The 19687-nt window shown below is 40.0% G+C and overlaps 2 protein-coding genes across 12 annotated transcripts in view; one reads left to right on the top strand and one right to left on the bottom strand.

The window, feature by feature from the left end:
* SPAG17 (sperm associated antigen 17) overlaps positions 1-19687 on the top strand; it is a 283690-nt gene that overhangs the window by 237307 nt on the left and 26696 nt on the right. For 3 of the 7 annotated variants that reach the window (XM_086392106.1, XM_086392107.1, XM_086392101.1), the window contains 2 exons: positions 1961-2107; positions 17053-17239. In XM_086392106.1, coding sequence (XP_086248232.1) covers positions 1961-2100 — 140 coding nt within the window. In that variant the 3' untranslated portion in view covers positions 2101-2107; positions 17053-17239. Of the gene's footprint in view, positions 1-1960; positions 2108-4863; positions 4986-6419; positions 6522-17052; positions 17240-19687 lie in introns of those variants that run through there. The other 4 variants (XM_086392104.1, XM_086392103.1, XR_015160805.1 and 1 more) reach the window with 3 other exon arrangements.
* Positions 11149-19687, bottom strand: part of WDR3 (WD repeat domain 3) — a 38850-nt gene continuing 30311 nt past the window's right edge. For all 5 annotated transcript variants that reach the window (XM_086392110.1, XM_086392109.1, XM_086392111.1 and 2 more), the window contains exons 22-27: positions 17003-17095; positions 16516-16563; positions 15780-15823; positions 14024-14152; positions 12178-12271; positions 11149-11882 (exon numbers count right to left, since the gene is read on the bottom strand). In XM_086392110.1, coding sequence (XP_086248236.1) covers positions 11727-11882; positions 12178-12271; positions 14024-14152; positions 15780-15823; positions 16516-16563; positions 17003-17095 — 564 coding nt within the window. In that variant the 3' untranslated portion in view covers positions 11149-11726. The remainder of the gene's footprint in view (positions 11883-12177; positions 12272-14023; positions 14153-15779; positions 15824-16515; positions 16564-17002; positions 17096-19687) is intronic.

Here is a 19687-nt window from a genome sequence, read left to right as displayed (position 1 = left end):
AAGGAAGTTAGAGGACATAGAGTTCACTGGCAAGGGTTGGGGTTCAGGGAATGAATCGTGGAGATTCGGGACTGGGTCTCAGTGGAGGAGTCAGAGTTGGAAATATAATAATTGTAATTGTCAGCTGCAGAAGTGGTGATAGAAAGTATGGGGGAAATGAGTAGAAATTTGGGTTTGTTTATGGAGCAGGAGAAAAAAAGAGAAGCCAGGAGAGAGAGAACAAGCAACTGGCAACATGTGAAATATCTCAAAGAATTTCAAGGAAAATATGGACACAGTTGACAGATGCTATGGAGATGTCAAGGAGGATTCTGATTTAAATAGAACCACTAGATTTTTGGGGACAAAAAACTGCAAAACATAAAGAATGGCTGAGTGTTGAGAAAGCAGAAATATTGAGTATGGATACACTTTCAATTTATTATTGAAGGAAAGAGCAAGAGAATATGGTGTCTCAGACTCGGGGAGGCAACAGAGCAAAGGGGAGATTTTCAGTTTAGTGTGGTATATTTCGTATGCTTGTAGGCTGGAAAGAATGGATCAGAAGAGAAATATTAAAAATATGTATAAGAGAACTGAGGCAGCAATATCCAAAAGAAGGCGAAAAGCTAATCAGGAGCAGAGCTGAAGGGTTAATCTTGGCAAGGGAGAGGGTAAAGATGGGCAAGGGAGAGAGTAAAGATGACCAAGGGTCTAGACATTCTAAGGTGAAAGAGAAATTAGGGGAAATTGTGTCAGGTGATCACGATTCAATAGAAGTGGAGTTGTATTCATTTGTTTATGGGCTTCCCAGGTGGTTCGGTGGTAAAGAACCTGCCTGCCAGTGCAAGAGACTCAAGAGATGTAAGTTCAATCCTTGGGTCAGGAAGATACCCTGGCAACCCACTCCAGTATTCTTTCCAGGAAAATCCTACAGACAGAGGATCCTGGTAGGCTACAGTGCAAGGCGTCACAGAGTCAAATATGACTTAGCAACTGAGCACGCATAGTTCATTCTTTCAAAGATCATAAGTATCCCTAATGTGCTAGGCATCAGGGGTACGGCAATGAACAAGAGACAAATCTCTGCCTTTATGTAGCTTGCATTCCAGTAGGAAGACAGACAATAGACAAAATAAGTGAAATGTGGACTCTAATGGTAATAAGTACAATGTAAGAAATAGAAAATGTAACATAAGAAAGGAAGCACATGGAGAAGGAAATGGCAACCCACTCCAGTATTCTTTCCTGGAAGATCTGATGGACAGAGGAGCCTGGTGGGCTACAGTCCATGCGGTTGCACAGAGTTAAACATAACTTAGAGACTAAACAACAGCAACAACATAGGAAAGGAAGTACAGGGAGTGTTAAGGACTAAAATTTAAAATGAGTAAATTTAAAAATCCTTCTCACTGAGAAGGATTTCCCCCCTCTGGGAATTATGTCCTCTTCACACAAGTTATTAGATGCTGAATCTAATAACTGAATCCCTGCTGATGACCACAGCATTTAAATAATTTTGCATTTATTCTAATAACATTTCTATTTCCTTGCTTACAGATTAGAGACGATCTGTCTGGCACAGAGAGATGGGAAAAGAGTTTTACTAAATCTTTAGTCTACTTCCAGGGTCAACAATGATAGTTCATAGCCCATTTCTCAAGATCTATTCCCTCCCCTTCACACCAAAAAAGCGTGAAATCTGCATGTTGGTGTGTTCTGGGACCTGGTTATGGTGACTGATGGTGCCTATAGAAAGGCCAGTCATGTAGCAGAGAAACATACACTAGAGGGCACCAGAGAAATTCCAGATCAATATCCATCCTTCATCCTCTAAGCTTGGCATATAGAATTTGCATTAAATAGAAAATACCTAAAAGTGATCTGATGATGCTAAAGATTCTAATTCTAAAATATTACCTGAGTTTGTGTATACAATTCATTTGTTCATGAAAATAATAGTCCTTAATGGGTATTTTACCAGTTTTAACAAGCAGCAATTATGATAAGAGACCAAAAGATTTTCCCCAGGGAAAAGAAAATCCCACGGTCCAGAGGATTTCTACAATTTCTTCCTCTGCACTCGGAGTCTTCATGTCCCGTAAAATTTCTCCACATTAGGAGTCAGGTAAGTAATACATTTGTAATTTGATTGTCATCCATTCAAATTTGAGGCCATAGACCTCACATTTGTTCTCATCTTCATTCAGCCAGCAACCACTGAGCCACTTAGTCTGGTGGAATTAAAATACTTGTTTCTAATAATAACAGCTACCCATTTATACTCATTATCCATCTAATCCTCATACTATCTACAAGGTAGATATTCCCCCACTTTATAAATAAGGAAACTCAGGCTCAGAGAATCTTGAAGAAGTAAAAAACCTAACTTACTTCAGTGTGATTCTAAAGTTTATTCTTTCAAGTGCTATTTTTGACATTGATCTGACTTTCCAAGGGTAGGAACATCAACAGCAGGATGCCCTTCTGTACTTGAGAATTTACAGTTAGGTCAGTGGTTCTTACATTTTTTGGACTCAAAGACTCCTTATGTGCTGTGCTTAGTCTCTCAGTCATGTCCGACTCTGCAACCCTGTGGACTACAGCCCGCCAGCCTCCTCTGTCCCTGGGGATTCTCCAGGCAGGAATACTGGAGTGGGTTGCCATGCCCTCCTCCAGGGGATCTTCCCAACCTAGGGCTCAAACCCAGGTCTCCCGCTTGCAGGTGGATTCTGTACTGTCTGAGCCTCCAGGGAAGCCTATATACATATACTTATATATGTATATATGGCTGTGCTGGGTCTTCATTGCTACACAGTTTTTCCCTAGCTGTGGCAAGCAGGGGCTACTGTCCAGCTGTGGCACATGGGCTTTTTATTGTGGTGGTGTCTCTCGTTGCAGAGCACAGACCCTAGAGCACAAGGGCTTCATTTGTTTCGGTTCCCAGGCCCTAGAGTGCAGGCTCAGAAGTTGTGGTGCAAGGGCTTAATTGTTCTGTGGCATGTGGGATCTTCCTGGACCAGGGATCAAACCTGTGTCTCCTGCATTGGCAAGCAGATTCTTTACCACTGAGCCACCAAGGAAGCCCTCCTTATGTATTCTTAAAAATGAATGAGCTTTTGTTTGCTGGAAGATTTTTGATTACAGTTTCAATTTCCGTGCTTGTGATGGGTCTGTTAAGATTTTCTATTTCTTCCTGGTCCAGTTTTGGAAAGTTGTACTTTTCTAAGAATTTGTCCATTTCTTCCACGTTGTCCATTTTATTGGCATATAATTGTTGATAGTAGTCTCTTATGATCCTTTGTATTTCTGTGTTGTCTGTTGTGATCTCTCCATTTTCATTTCTAATTTTATTGATTTGATTTTTCTCCCTTTGTTTCTTGATGAGTCTGGCTAATGGTTTGTCAATTTTATTTATCCTTTCAAAGAACCAGCTTTTGGCTTTGTTGATTTTTGCTATGTTCTCTTTTGTTTCTTTTGCATTTATTTCTGCCCTAATTTTTAAGATTTCTTTCCTTCTACTAACCCTGGGGTTCTTCATTTCTTCCTTTTCTAGTTGCTTTAGGTGTAGGGTTAGGTTATTTATTTGACTTTTTTCTTGTTTCTTTAGGTATGCCTGTATTGCTATGAACTTTCCCCTTAGGACTGCTTTTAAAGTGTCCCACAGGTTTTGAGTTGTTGTGTTTTCATTTTCATTAGTTTCTATGCAAATTTTGATTTCTTTTTGATTTCTTCTGTGATTTGTTGTTTATTCAGCAGGGTGTTGTTCATCCTCCATATGTTGGAATTTTTATTAGTTTTTCTCCTGTAATTGAGATCTAATCTTACTGCATTATGGTCAGAAAAGATGCTTGGAATGATTTCTATTTTTTTTAATTTACCAAGGCTAGATTTATGGCCCAGGATGTGATCTATCCTGGAGAAGGTTCCATGTGCACTTGAGAAAAAGGTGAAATTCATTGTTTTGGGATGAAATGTCCTATAGATATCAATTAGGTCTAACTGGTCTATTGTATTGTTTAACGTTTGTGTTTCCTTGTTAATTTTCTGTTTAGTTGATCTATCCATAGGTGTGAGTGGGGTATTAAAGTCTCCCACTATTATTGTGTTATTGTTAATTTCTCCTTTCATACTTGTTAGCATTTGTCTTACATATTGTGGCGCTCCCATGTTGGGTGCATATATATTTATAATTGTTATATCTTCTTCTTGGATTGATCCTTTGACCATTATGTAGTGACCATCTTTGTCTCTTTTCACAGCCTTTAAAGTCTATTTTATCTGATATGAGTATTGCTACTCCTGCTTTCTTTTGGTCCCTATTTGCATGGAAAATCTTTTTCCAGCCCTTCACTTTCAGTCTGTATGTGTCCCCTGTTTTGAGGTGGGTCTCTTGTAGACAACATATGTAGGGGTCTTGTTTTTGTCTCCATTCAGCCAGTCTTTGTCTTTTGGTTGGGGCATTCAACCCATTTACGTTTAAGGTAGTTACTGATAAGTATGATCCCGTTGCCATTTACTTTGTTTTGGGTTCGAGTTTATACACTGTTTTTGTGTTTCCTGTCTAGAGAATATCCTTTAGTATTTGTTGGAGAGCTGGTTTGGTGGTGCTGAATTCTCTCAGCTTTTGCTTGTCTGAGAAGCTTTTGATTTCTCCTTCATATTTGAATGAGATCCTTGCTGGGTACAATAATCTGGGCTATACGTTATTTTCTTTCATCACTTTAAGTATGTCTTGCCATTCCCTCCTGGCTTGAAGAGTTTCTATTGAAAGATCAGCTGTTATCCTTATGGGAATTCCCTTGTGTGTTATCCGCAAATCAATCAATGTTATACACCACATTAACAAATTGAAAAACAAAAACCATATGATTATCTCAATAGATGCAGAGAAAGCCTTCAACAAAATTCAACATCCATTTATGATAAGAACTCTCCAGAAAGCAGGAATAGAAGGAACATACTTCAATATAATAAAAGCTATATATGACAAACCCACAGCAAACATTATCCTCAATGGTGAAAAATTGAAAGCATTTCCTCTAAAGTCAGGAACAAGACAAGGGTGCCCACTTTCACCATTACTATTCAACATAGTTTTGGAAGTTTTGACCACAGGAATCAGAGCAGAAAAAGAAATAAAAGGAATCCAAATTGGAAAAGAAGAAGTAAAACTCTCACTGTTTGCAGATGACATGATCCTTTACATAGAAAACCCTAAAGACTCCACCAGAAAATTACTAGAACTAATCAATGATTATAGTAAAGTTGCAGGATATAAAATCAACACACAGAAATCCCTTGCATTCCTATACACTAATAATGAGAAAACTGAAAGAGAAATTAAGGAAACAATTCCATTCACCATTGCAACGGAAAGAATAAAATACTTAGGAATATATCTACCTAAAGAAACTAAAGACCTATATATAGAAAACTATAAAACACTGGTGAAAGAAATCAAAGAGGACACTAATAGATGGAGAAATATACCATGTTCATGGATTGGAAGAATCAATATAGGGAAAATGAGTATACTACCCAAAGCAATTTATAGATTCAATGCAATCCCTATCAAGCTACCAATGGTATTCTTCACAGAGCTAGAACAAATAATTTCACAATTTGTATGGAAATACAAAAAACCTCGAATAGCCAAAGCAATCTTGAGAAAGAAGAATGGAACTGGAGGAATCAACCTACCTGACTTCAGGCTCTATTACAAAGCCACAGTTATCAAGACAGTTTGGTACTGGCACAAAGACAGAAATATTGATCAATGGAACAAGTGGATGAAACTAGAACCTATTATACAGAGTGAAGTAAGCCAGAAAGAAAAACACCAATACAGTATACTAATGCATATATATGGAATTTAGAAAGATGGTAACAATAACCCTGTGTACGAGACGGCAAAAGAGACACTGATGTATAGATCAGTCTTATGGACTCTGTGGGAGAGGGAGAGGGTGGGGAGATTTGGGAGAATAGCATTGAAACATGTATAATATCATGTATGAAATAAGTCGCCAGTCCAGGTTTGATGCACGGTACTGGATGCTTGGGGCTGGTGCACTGGGACGACCCAGAGGGAGGGTAGGGGAGGGAGGAGGGTGGAGGGTTCAGGATGGGGAATGCGGGTATACCTGTGGCAGATTCATTTCGATATTTGGCAAAACTAATACAATATTGTAAAGTTTAAAAATAAAATAAAATTAAAAAAAAAAAAGAATGAGGATCCCCCAAAGCTTTTGTTTATGTGGGTCATTTTTTATCAGTATTTACCATATTAGAATTAAAACTGGGAAAACCTTAAAACTTATATTTTAAAAAAAGTTCATTACTGTAAATAAATTGTTAATGAAAAATAACTTTTCCAAACAAAAGTTAATAAGGGGAAGATTAAATTTTGGCAAATCTTTTAATGTTTGGCTCAACAGAACATAGCTGGATTCTCACAGCTGCTCTGTCTTCAATCTGTCACCATATCACACATTGCAGAGTCTCTGGAAGACTCCACTGTATAGTCATGAGAGAAAAAGGTCAGTAACATCTTGCTTTTGTTTCTTAGGACTGCTGTAACAAATCTGTATTTGTTGCCCAAGGCTGCTATAACTAAGTACCACAGACCAGGTGACTTAAAACAGCGGGTATTTCTTCTCTTGCAGTTTGGGAAGCCAGACGATTGGAATCGAGGTGTGAGCAGGGTTGGTTCTTCTGTAGCCTCTGAGGGAGAACTTGTTCTATGACCTTAACTTCTGCTGGTTCCCCGCAATCCTTGGTGTTCCTCAGCCTATAACGCACCACTCTCATCTTTGCCTGTCTCCAGTGGCATTCTTCCCTTTGTGTTTCTATACCTCTCTCCTCATAGGATCAACAGTCATATGACTTAAAGTGTTAGTCTCTTTGCGACCCCATGGACTGTAGCCTGCCAGGCTCCTCAGTCCACGGGCTTCTCCAGGCAATACTGGAGTGAGTTGCCATCTCCTTCTCCAGGGGATCTTCCCGACCCAGGGATCAAACCTGAGTCTCCTGCACTGCAGGCAGACTCTTTACTGTGTGAGCCACCAGGGGCTCCTCATTGGATGAAGGGGCTACCCTCATCTTGAATGGGCTTCCCAAGTGGCACTAGTGGTAAAGAACCCACCTGCCAATGCAGGAGACACAAGAGAGGTAGGTTTGATCCCTGGATAAGGAAGATCCCCTGGAGGAGGAAATGGTAACCCACTCCACTCTTCTTGGCTGGAGAATCCTACAGACAGAGGAGCCTGGCAGGCTACAGTCCATGGGGTCACAAAGAGTCAGACACGACTGAAGCGACTTAGCAGGCATGCATGCACTTGAATAAGATAAGGCTTCATCTTAACTTGATTGCATCTGTAAAGACCCTATTTACAAATAAGGTCACATTCATCGGTCCCTGGTAGACGTGCGTTTTGTGGGGACAAACTCAATATAGTCTACCCTCTGGTCCCCCAAAATTCACATCCACCTCACATGCAAAATACACTCAGTCCATCCCAACACTCCCCAAATCCTTCACCTATCCTGGTGTCCTCTCCATTTGCAGACCTGTGAAACTCAGAAACAAGTCGTCTGCTTGCAAAATACTATATTTGCAATATAACATTTGGGATAACATAAGAAGACATTCTCCTTTTAAAAAGAGAAGATGCAAAGAATTAAGCTATCACCAGGCTACGTGTTTGCAATGCTCAGGGCAGATTTGCTGAGGTTTCAGAGTATGAACACAATCATTTATGTCTTGAGCTGCGCTCTGGGCCAGGGCCTTACCCAGCCCCACCCTCTGGACCCTCAGAGGCTGTTTGGGTCCCACCCTCTGTCCTTAGCCCGATAAAGTATTATCCTCTGGGCAGCCCGCTTTCTGCTTATAGAAGCCCAGAAGTCTGGCAGCCTCCCTTCATTTCCTGCCTCTGGCCCCCAAGCCAAGCAGGCAGTGTTTCTGCTGACAGAACATTCTCTGAAGTTTTCATTGTCAAGGGGCTCCACACCATTAGGTGTGAGGGCTCTCCACAGGTCTTTCCTCAAGTCTCACCTCTGTTCCTGGCTTCTGCTGAGATGGCTGATGGTACTCATCTTGGTCACAAACCTGTTTTTCCACCAGGCTTTCCAGTTAAACCTTAGATAAACTCTTCAGAGTGTACCTTAGCATATCTTACAATATGGACAGGCTGTGAATTTCCCGAATCATCATGTTCAGGTTCCTTTTTGCTGACCATTTACTTCCTCAATTTATCTCTTTCCTCTTGCATTTTACTATAAGCAGCAAGAAATCAGGACACATCTTCCATATTTTGCTTGGAAACTTCAACCTAAAATACAATTTCATTGTTTATAAGTTCTACTTTTTATCCAAAAGCAGAAGACAATTCAGCCAAGTTTTCTGCCACATGGTAACAAGGATCTCTCTTCCTCCACTGTCCAATAATATGTTGTTTCCATCTGAGAGCTTACCAAAAACACCTTTCATGTTCATATTTCTACCAACAGTCTGTTTACAATACAGAAATTCTCTAAGATGCCTGAAGTGTTCTTTACTGTCCCTATCCCTTCCTTCTGAACCTGTATCAAAATTGCTTTTAATATCCATTATTTCTACCAGCAGTCTTTTCAAGGTAATCTATTAATAGAACTTTTCTATCATGTAGCTCAAAATAATTTCAGCTTTCACCCATTGCTTGATTCCAAAGCCATTTCCACATTTTTAGGTATTTGTTAAAGCAGCACCTCACTTCCCAGTACCAAAATCTGTTACTAGTTTCCTGGGTGTGCGTGATAAGTCACTTCAGTTGTGTGCGACTCTTTGTGAGCCTATGGACTGATACATTTTTTGTGTATTTTTGCACATGGTTATTTGTTAGAGAATGTTTTATAAATAACTTAATTCCAAATAGTCAGTCATGTTTGACTCTTTGTGACCCCATGGGCTGTAGCAGGCTCCTCTGTCCATGGAGATTCTCCAGGTAGTACTGGAGTGGGCTGCCATTTCCTTCTCCTTAATTCCAAATGTCACATTTATAGGTTTCTGGTAGACATGAATTTCTGGAGGACACTATTATCATTTTAAAATATTTTTGACCATGCAGATGATTCTCAAAAGGGTCTTCAGACCCTAAAGGTCTGGGAACATTCTTTAGAAACCACTGATTAAGGTGTGGTTTATCTTGGTTCTAGTCCATGACTTTCAGAAGTTACCCTAAACTAAAAAGTGATGAAGTCTGAAACTCTAGCTGGACCATTCTGAAAACTACAGCACAGCTTTCCAATATTCATAATGCCTGTTAGCACCAATCTATCAAAAGTAATGACATGAGTGTACCTAATAGAAATGTCTTAAATGGTACGTCTTTATGCTTCTTTGTTCATATTATCAGTTAATGATATTAACGGAAGTACAATGAGTATCTTTTAAATACCTATTGTAAAGATTCTGTGATATCTGACAGAAAACGTTTTCATCTATTTCTTCCCAATCTTTTCTACCTATTGGCATCATTATATAGTTTTATATTGTATATGTCTCAAACAGAAAAAGTAACATATTCTGTGTGTTTCTACTCTGAGCCAGTGGTAAGTACTCCAGCTATCTGTTATCAAAACATCATGAATGCTTATTGCTTTAAGATACTAAGCTATACATTTCTCCATAACTCAGTAACTTAAAGCAACAGACACTCCTGATCTAGCTTGTGTGGGTAAGGAATACAGGCATATAGCTGTTGTTACTGTGGCTCAACTAGGGGTGAATCTGCTTTCAGCTCACTCACTCAGTGGCAGGATGCAGTTCCTTGCAGGCAGTTAGATGGAGGACCTCAGTCCCTCACGGCTGGTGTCAGGAGACTGCTCTCAGGGCATTTCACAATAGGCAACTTATGTTTACTAGAGCGATCAAGAAGATCTGAGAGCGTGTGAGCACAGCATAATTCAGGGTGTTAATAACCTAACCTTGGAAGAGATATCCTATTACATTTATTCTATTCTTTAGAAGCAGGTCAACAGGTCCAGCCTATGCTTAAAGGGTAGGAATTATCCAACGGCAGCTAGCACTTGGCCTAACAAGGGATGGGCCAGTGACTGCTGTATATATCAGAGCTGCTTCCATCCCCTAACCTCAGAAATAGTGACAGGACTTAGAATATAAGATGTTATCCTTAAGAGCGTTAGTCTTATCTCAAAACCCAGGCTCTTATGAGGAAAGGGATGTATTGTATATACTGTTTGCAGTGTGTGCATTCTCAGTTGTGTGTGACTCTTTGTGACCCCATAGACTGCAGCCCGCCAGACTCCTCTGTCCATGGAATTCTCCAGGCCAGAATACTACAATGGGTGGCCATTTCCTCCTCCAGGGGCTCTTCCCAACCCAAGGATGGAAGCTGTGCCTCCTGCATTGGCAGGTGGATTCACTAAGCCACAGGGAAGCCTGTTTGTAGACTAGGTGCTTCTTCCTGAGCTCCTGCCTCATCTGCCCAGGAAAGGCTGTACAGATGGGTGAGTGGAACCCTAGATCCCAGTGACAGACACCACTGTCTCCTTGGTCACTGCCCTAGGTGCTCAGCTAGATTTCTTTGGGGTGAATGTGATTTATGATACTTGTCATTGAGAAACACTTTAAGTAATTCCTCTTTCTGGTGGTAGGAATAACTGCCTAAAAGGTTGATTCCTCAGAGTGGAATGCACCTAGAATCCATCACACTGTCTATCCTCCTGCCTTTTCACGGTGAAGTCTCAGGAACTCTATGCCTAAATTCTTTTTACTCTCATTGTTTAAAAAAAAAATAGTACTATTCAATTCCTTACTTCAGTTCAGTGACTGTGTTAACACTTAGGAACAATAATAGGCGTGTGGTTTAGGAGAGATAGGAACTGCGTCCGAGATTGACAAGAAAATGGTAGTACTACAACATAGTAATCTAGATGAAATGGACAAATTCATAGAAACATACCACTACTTAAACAGACTCAAAAAGATAGTGAAAATCTGCACTGATTTCTAACAAGGAGATCCAGTTAGTGATTTAAAAACTTCCCACAAAGAAAAGCCCAGCCCCAAAGGTATGTGTCCATTTCCTTTCCTAAAACACTGCCACCTCCCCACCACGAAGATATATATACAGCATACTAGTCACCCAAAAAGCACAGCCAGGTATCTCAGGTTGACTGCTCTTTAATTACAAACAAGTACTTAGAGGAATAGAAATAGCAATTAGGATCGTCTTATATAACGACAAAACAACCTGCAAGAGGTTAAGTTTAAGGAGGCTGTTCCAGGTAACTTTTATGGTCCCTTTTGGCTCTGAAAGTTCAAGACTTACATTTATGGGCAGAAGGTGATCAATATCATACCTGACTATCTCAGTGGGCTATAAAACCTAATCTGGAGAGGTAACAAATTACTCATCAAATCTTCTGACATAAATAAGGAAACATTTTGAAATGTTAAAGTTTCAACTTTAGTGAAACAATACCTAATTTAAAAAATTCTCTGCTTCCTGCTAGACTATAAAGGGCATGCCTCTTAGAGGGCTCCCCATTCAGAGCACAGATTTTAAACTAGTCTGTTTCAATCCAAGACACTCCTATGCTGAAATTCCTTCAGGCAGAGCTGGGAAATACATCATGTGATATCACCTCTACAACATGATAATCTCTTGAATATTACACCAACGCTACCGTTGCTTAGTTTGAAGTCCTTCTCAAGCAAAAGTTGGAAAAGGCACATTTTAGTTTTAAGTCACTGTTAAAATTAGCTTCTCCCTCTTTTTCCTCTTCCTCTTCTTTTCTTCCAAGTGGCTGGTAGCATCAGCAAAAAACATAACTTCACTTTTCGCTTCACATTCCCTCTTGAGATAATCGAGACCTGCCATGTTAAAGCCAATAACATCCTGAGGAAGAATAGAAGAGAGATTAAACGAACTTCCCCTCACTTCAGTTCAGTGTCATAGCTATGTGAGTCAGAGGAACCAAAGCTTCATGTGTTGCTACCCATCCCTCCCTAAGGTCTTTTCTTGTCTTTTTTCCTTATGTCTACCAGCTCCAACAAAAACCTCATTTAAATATGTATATACGTCAGGTCAGTATCACACAAGACTGGGCACAACACACCATGCTAGTTGTAAGTCACATATACACTAGGATTTCCCCTTCTTATTCTACGGCTACCTCTACAAAGATACTTACCCGGACTTGGTTGACTTTTGAAATGGTTGTTTCCTTTAATTTTTCAATCACTGGCACAAGCATTTGGTTGCTAGTGATCTGGCCAAAGTGAATCCTAATAGAAAAACAACACCAAGCATTGTCACAAAGAATAGTGGTTTTGGCTACACCTCCTAGAACCAGCAACAAAACAATATCAAAGCAAAAAAAAAAAAAAAAAAATCATTTCACCCATCATGGGAATATAGAAATGCTTCTAGCAAAAAGGGCTAAAGAAGTTTCTTCCCTACTATTCAGTTCTATCTAATAATTTTAAAACCTAGTATCCTAACATCTAAAAAGCTGACTTTTCCCAGCAATCTATCAAATGGCCACAGATTTTTAACAACAGTATCCTATGGGGATTTCAGAGGGAAAATGAGCCTTCTAAGAAACACTAACTCAAAGATTTATATTTCAGCAAAAAAAAAAAAAGAGAGAGAGAGATGATCAAACTCTGACCAAGAGTACCAACATGCCCTGGATGACTTCATGCTTTTTAACTTCCACACTCACCCTCATTCACAGCTGTGACCTGCCATATCTACTTGCGAGATAGCACCCATCTACAACCCCAATATGCTAGAAATATTCAGTGTTTCTCTTAGAATCAGTGACCCTGATTCAACATATGCCATAGCAATGAGAAATACACTGTAGATATGTATATCTTCATTTGCTACTATCCTGAAAGAAAAAGGAATGAAGGGTTAAGGTTTATGAAAAAAAAATGCCAATTTACCAAGTACATCATTTTCTTTTAATTAATTGGTATTGGCTGAGCAGTTTCTACTGTTTTCCTAACAGCATTTTAGGGAATGTTCAAATTTGCCAATATTCCTGTTCTCTTATACAAGGGCTTGAGACTGGGGGACAGAGTGGGAGATAAGAATGTATTGTGTGTGTGGGCTATTCACTCAGTCATGTCTGACTTTCCATGACCCCATGGAGTCCAGTCCACCAGGCTCCCCTGTCCATGGGCTTCTCCAGGCAAGAATACTGGAGTGGGCTGCCATTTCCTTTACCAAGAATATACTAAGCCTTTGTAAATACATTTTTCCTCTGTTACATATTTAATACAAATTCTATTTAAGAATATAATGTAACAAACATTTTCTTTGTTTCTTGAGTGCTTAGTTGCTCAGTTGCGTCCGACTCTTTGCGATTCCACGCACTGCAGCCTGCCAGGGCCCTCTGTCCGTGGAGTTTCCCAGGCAAGAATACTGGAATGTGTAGCCATTCCCTTCTCCAGGGCATCTTCACAACTCAGGGACTGAAGCCAGGTCTGCTGCATTGCAGGCAGATCCTTTATTATCCAAGCTACTGGGAAGCAGTTATGTTTCTTAGTTCCCTCCAAATACGCCACTGCTCTTCCATTTGCATTTGTAGAGGCCTGGGAAATAAGCTGACTGCTCCTTAAAATTCCGTTATGGAAACAAAACCAAACCATTTAGTTTAAACTCAACAGTTAGAAACACCACTGAAGGAGACTGGTCATTCAGGGATGGGCTTTCAGCACCCTACCCAGAACCAGGGCCACTGCCTTAGACTGTAACTTGGAGACCTCCGCCTGCCTGGGCATCCTGAGCAGCGTAGTACCTCCTGGTACTTCAAGAGGTGGGTCATCACTGTCGGCACTTTAGGAGCAAGACTGACCACCAAAGGGTAAGAAATAATCTGTGCTGGCCAGCACTGAAATTCCTAACAGTCTCTGAAACTGAAGTGTCACATTTATTAATTGCAAAGCATGGAGAGGGCTTCAGGTGAGGCACTACTGGAGGGGTTATGCTCATGAGACATATGATGTTCTTCTGGGAAAGGACGTTACCTGAGGAGAAAGAAGAGGCACCTACACAGGAGTTCAATATCGGAGCCCTGCTGGATGAATTCATTAAAGAGCCTGAGAATGTCTGGAACGTAAGAGAAAGGCAGCACGAGGAGAGATTCTTCCAGCTCGCTGGAGAGGGAAAAATAAACATTAAAAATGTCACGTTTCTTTACATGGTCAATTTAAAAATCTTTTCCCCTCCAATTTTTTTCTTCTCCTTTTATGTACTTCAACAGATCTTACCCATCCAGAGTTATCATCTGCATTATGGATGGCTCTCTCTTATCATGTTTTATTTTTCTTATATTTAGTATTTTAACCTAGTTGATGCATTTTGGTCCATGAGTGTAGGAGAATCTTTTTTTCTTTCAGATAACTCATTTCTTCAGAGCTTTTTATTGAATATCCTATCTTTGTATGATACTTCTTTTACCATTGATTGAGTCCTTCCATATGACAGAGCCTGCGTCAGGGCTTTAGAGTCCGTTTTGATGATTGATTCTGACAATCCTGTACTGTTTCAATTTTGTTGTTTTTATAGTTCTTTAATCTCTTTCTTATTCTGGGTTGGTTTGTTTATTTTTCTTGAGCTAGTTATCATTCCATCGATTCCAATTAGAATTCTCAAGAGGCTTTGAATTGGGATCACAAATCTATAGATTAGCTTAAGAAAAACTAAATCTTTAAACACAGAGTCTTCCCATCTATGAATGCACCCTACCTCCATTAATCTAAATTCTACTTTACATTTCTCTAGCAAAGTTTCATTATCTTAGGTTCTATTTAATTCTTATATGGGACATACTCGGATATTGTGATTTGTTATAAAAATGATAACTAAGTAGGTCAAACTCAAATAAATCCAAAAGATAAATCACAAACAAGAAACATTATTCCAAAAATGACGAAAGATATATTAAAAAAAATTCTTAACCAGTAAGAAAAACATCCATAAAGCACAAGAATGGGAAAGTAAAAATTCACAGGAAAAAATACAAATGGCCAACAAATATAAGAAAATTTTAACTTTGTTAATTAAAAATGAAAATGACACAATACCACTTTTTGCCTCTCAAACCAGCAAAGAACTTTTAAAAGCCTGGTGAAAGTCATTACAGGCACTCTGAAAAGTAAGCAACATAAACCTTTGAAAAGTTTATGTCCATTAATTAGTTAACAGACTGCTAGGACCGTTAAGAAAATAATCAGTGAGGATGGCAAAGATTTATATGTAAAGGTGTTCACTGAAGCAGTATTAATAATAGCAAAAACCCTTATACAACACCTCATAGTAACTATATGTACAATGGAATATTTTGAATTAATTCAATGATGTGTTTCTGAAGAATGTTACTAACGCAAGCAAATGCTCAGGAACTATCCTGTGAAAAAGGACAGGATGTAAAAATGTATACACATGATTTCAACTCTGTACATACACAGAAAACAATCCAAAGGAAATATACAACAAAAAACGTTAATAGTTGGTACCTCTGACTGAATTGCAAATTATCTCATTACCTATGATATAAAGTAGCACTGCCCTTCATTTGTCCTTAAAAGTATCTCCCTTCATATTTTAGGAGGAGCCTTCTAGTTCTAATTCAAAACAAACATTATAATGAATTATTTTCCATCCAAGTTTTGACATAGTTAATCCTCTAAGGAAAATAACCATCAATTAAAATGTACTTATCTCACGTTTAGTAAATGGTGTTAGCTGCCAACTTACAATAATCCGTGCACTGGCACTCACCTGGATTTGATTCCTTTAAAAATCTCCAACACATAAGCTGAAGGCTAGAATGGAAGTGTGACAGCATTAGTGATACTTCTTTTTCTTAACTGAAGCTCTCTACTCTCTATCTCCTAAAAACCAGGGATCTCTCTCAAGAGAAACCATGTTCTAAAAATGCCAATACGTGCACGGGCTTAGACTGAGTCAGATCTGGGTTCACAATCTGACTCTGCCACTTGCCAACTATGCTCCCTTCAATCTGTAAGTCAGGACAGTTTCCTGTCTATAAAATGAAGACACTGACATGTATTACTATTGTGATGGATGAAAGCAAAGCATTGAGTAATTAAAGATTACTAAAGTATACATTGTCCTGTGATTCTCCCTCTCTCCTCTTTTTATCTGGCTGATTTGTAACAACTTGCTGTCCAAAAACTTCAGTTTCAATGAACAGAACCTTCAGAGAGCGCTTTGGATACTAAACATAAATAAGCACTAAAAGAAAACAAAAACAAAAACCAGTCCAGTCCAACCAGAAAAGATGACTTGAAAGTTCCACTAAAATGGTCTTTTTGAAATACAAAATATCCTAAAGGATTCCAACATTGAACAGAGATTTTTGACAACAAAGTATTTCCCAATATGTCAATTCTCAAATCAAATGCCTCTTCACTTCCCCTCTTGTGCCTGCCTGAATTTAACCTTAGAATGGTGGTTAAACCTTAAGGGGGAAACCATTAAACATTCTACTTACAGAGATATTGCCATAAGCCATCAGGATGGGGTTGATGGGAAGAGGAACCTATGAAGAAATGATTAAATCAAGTCATTAAAAAATAAGCCTTTGATAGTGCTTATCGCAGGCAGGGTCATAACAGTCCATTAATATAGTTCTGAAGGAGACCCTAAAAACTGATGCTAAAGAATTATTATATAAGAATGTATTTTTAGTTTCAATAGGGCTTATGAATGAGTCTGAGTAATACATTTCATGTAGAAATCCAAAATGGCTCACCAGCCTCCCAAACTGAAGCAGGAACCTGAGTTTCCAACTCAAAACAGTAATCACATCGATTTCAAATTAACTATCCTTGACTTTTTATTAAGATAGAGCTTCTCAATTCTTTCTAATGTTTGAATTAGAAGAGATTCTATCACATCTATACAAATAAGGTTTTTCCCTCAGCAATTATCTCTATAAATAAATGTCACTCAGAATGTAACTTAATGAACCGTCTTACCTCCTTCCCTGCAGCTTTACAGATGGCTTTGTGTTCTCTCAATTTTGCAGTTTCTTCTCGGTACAGCTCAATAGCCTCCATGATCCTCTCAGCCTACAGACGATGACAAAGAATGGAAGTCATCACGATACACTCATCGTCCCACAACACTGCAAATGGAAGGCCTGACAAAAAGTTATCAACTTAAACTGCTTGAATCAGTTTAATAAAGATGTGCCAAGAGCGTCCCAAACAGCATTCAAAGATGTCTTTGGCTTTTGTTTTTTAATTCACAAGGAGACTAAGTGTTGTGAATTCAGGTGAGACTGCAAGTGGACACCTTCAGCAGGGCAGCTCCCAGGTACACCTGACAGGTACACTTGAGATCAACCCTGCCTTTCTTAGAAACCACACACTGATTAAACAGATTCAGCACTACTCATGTCCTTGGTTACAAGGGAGGAAAACAGAGATTATGATCTCCATCATTAAATTTCATCAATCTTGTTGCCACAAAAGGGCTATTTGGTTGGGACCTTTTTAAAAATGAGATATGGGGCAGTGATCAAGATGGTGGAGTAGAAGAACATGAAGCTCACCTCCTCCCAGAAGTACATCAAAAATACATCTACATGTTGAACTATTCTCATAGAATATCTACTCAACACTGGTAAGAGACTTCAGTCCTCTGAAAGAACAAGAAAATCTCCACATGAGCATAACCGGGTAGAACAAAAGACAAAAGTGAGAAAGGAACTGGGTTGGGACCTGTACCCCAGGCAGGGAGCTGTGAAAGAGGAAAGGTTCCTGCACCCTGGGAAGTCCCCTCACTAGGAGGAAGTCAGCGAGGACAGAGGGAGAGCTTCAGAGCCTCAGAGGAGAATACAGCAACTGGTTTGCAGCAGCTAGAATAGAGAGAGGCCTGCAGACAGTCCGTGCCACCCCTCTACACTCCCAGCCCGAGACATGTGTCCACTGGTGCATGTGAGGGCTAGATGTGGAAGCTCGGGCCTCAGGGTGGGCTGTGCAAAAACAGTCTAAAGGGTCTGGAGTCTAGTGCAACCACACCTGAAGCCTGGGCCAGCTTAGAGGCCAGGTGCTGTTGTGTGGCAGTGTGCGATGGGAGGCATGGTGTCCACCCTACAGCCTTTTCCTCTGAGGGACTGCTCAGGCTGTAGGACACTGCCTACATGAGCTCTAGGAGTGGCAGTGAGCCGCCACAATGCCCCAGGCTTCTGGAGTGGTTGCCAGCCACCTCTGCTCCCACTGTGTGCTCCAGGGGTGCGCATGAGACACCACTGCTGCTGAGAACCCAGTGCTGTATCTGCACACCCCCTATCGAGGGGATACTGGCCAGCACACACTGAGGAAAGCAGCAGCAGGCATCCACACTAAAAACAGTCCTTGCACCAAAAATATCAAACACACACAAGCTACACAGGGATGGTCTCACATATAAATTGCCCTGTAAGACCACACTAATAGACCTCTTCAGTCTAACAGACACCAACTTAAAGGAACTACCAATTATAAAGAGGAACCAAGAAAAATAAGAAGACTCACTTTTTGAGACAAAAACTGAACTAAACACAGTAAGAGCAGAATAAATAATGCAGAATAAGTGACCTGGAAAAAAAAAGATGGAAATCACCCAACCAAGATAATAGGCAGCCAAACAAAAGAAATGAAAGCAATATAAGAGATCTACGGGATAACAAAGATCATGGCATCCGGTCCCATCACTTCATGGGAAATAGATGGGGAAACAGTGGAAACAGTGTCAGACTTTATTTTTCTGGGCTCCAAAATCACTGCAGATGGTGACTGCAGCCATGAAATTAAAAGACGCTTACTCCTTGGAAGGGAAGTTATGACCAACCTAGATAGCATATTCAAAAGCAGAGATATTACTTTGCCAACAAAGGTTCATCTAGTCAAGGCTATGGTTTTTCCTGTGGTCATGTATGGATGTGAGAGTTGGACTGTGAAGAAAGCTGAGCGCCGAAGAATTGATGCTTTTGAACTGTGGTGTTGGAGAAGACTCTTGAGAGTCCCTTGGACTATAAGGAGATCCAACCAGTCCATTCTGAAGGAGATTAGCCCTGGGATTTCTTTGGAAGGAATGATGCTAAAGCTGAAACTCCAGTACTTTGGCCACCTCATGCGAAGAGTTGACTCACTGGAAAAGACTCTGATGCTGGGAGGGATTGGGGGCAGGAGGAGAAGGGGACGACACAGGATGAGATGGCTGCATGGCATCACTGACTTGATGGACGTGAGTCTCAGGGAACTCTGGGAGTTGGTGATGGACAGGAAGGCCTGGCGTGCTGCAATTCATGGGGTTGCAAAGAGTGGGACACGACTGAGTGACTAAACTGAACTGATGGGATAATAATAAATTGTGCCGTGCCAATTTACACATAATACAGCTCCAGAAGGGGAAGAAAGAGAAAAGGAGATTAAAACTGTATTTGAAGAAGTTATGGCTGAAAACTTCCCAAACCTAAAGAAACAAATATTCACGTAGAGGAAGCACAGAAGGGCCCAAATAAAGTAAATCCAAACAGACCTACACCAAGACACACTATAATAAAAATGGCAAAATACAGATGATTCTCAAGGCAGCAAGAAAAAAAAAACGTTCATCACAAGGAAACTTCCACAAGGCTATCAGCTGATTACTTTACAGAAGCACTGCAGGCCAGA

This window comes from Bos grunniens, chromosome 3 (assembly GCF_055505025.1).
Source record: "Bos grunniens cultivar Pamir isolate PY7600 chromosome 3, Bosgru_T2T1.0, whole genome shotgun sequence".
In the NCBI taxonomy this organism is placed as follows: domain Eukaryota; kingdom Metazoa; phylum Chordata; class Mammalia; order Artiodactyla; family Bovidae; genus Bos; species Bos grunniens.
Note: the sequence above shows the minus strand (reverse complement) of the source record. Positions and strands in the feature narration are given on the sequence as shown.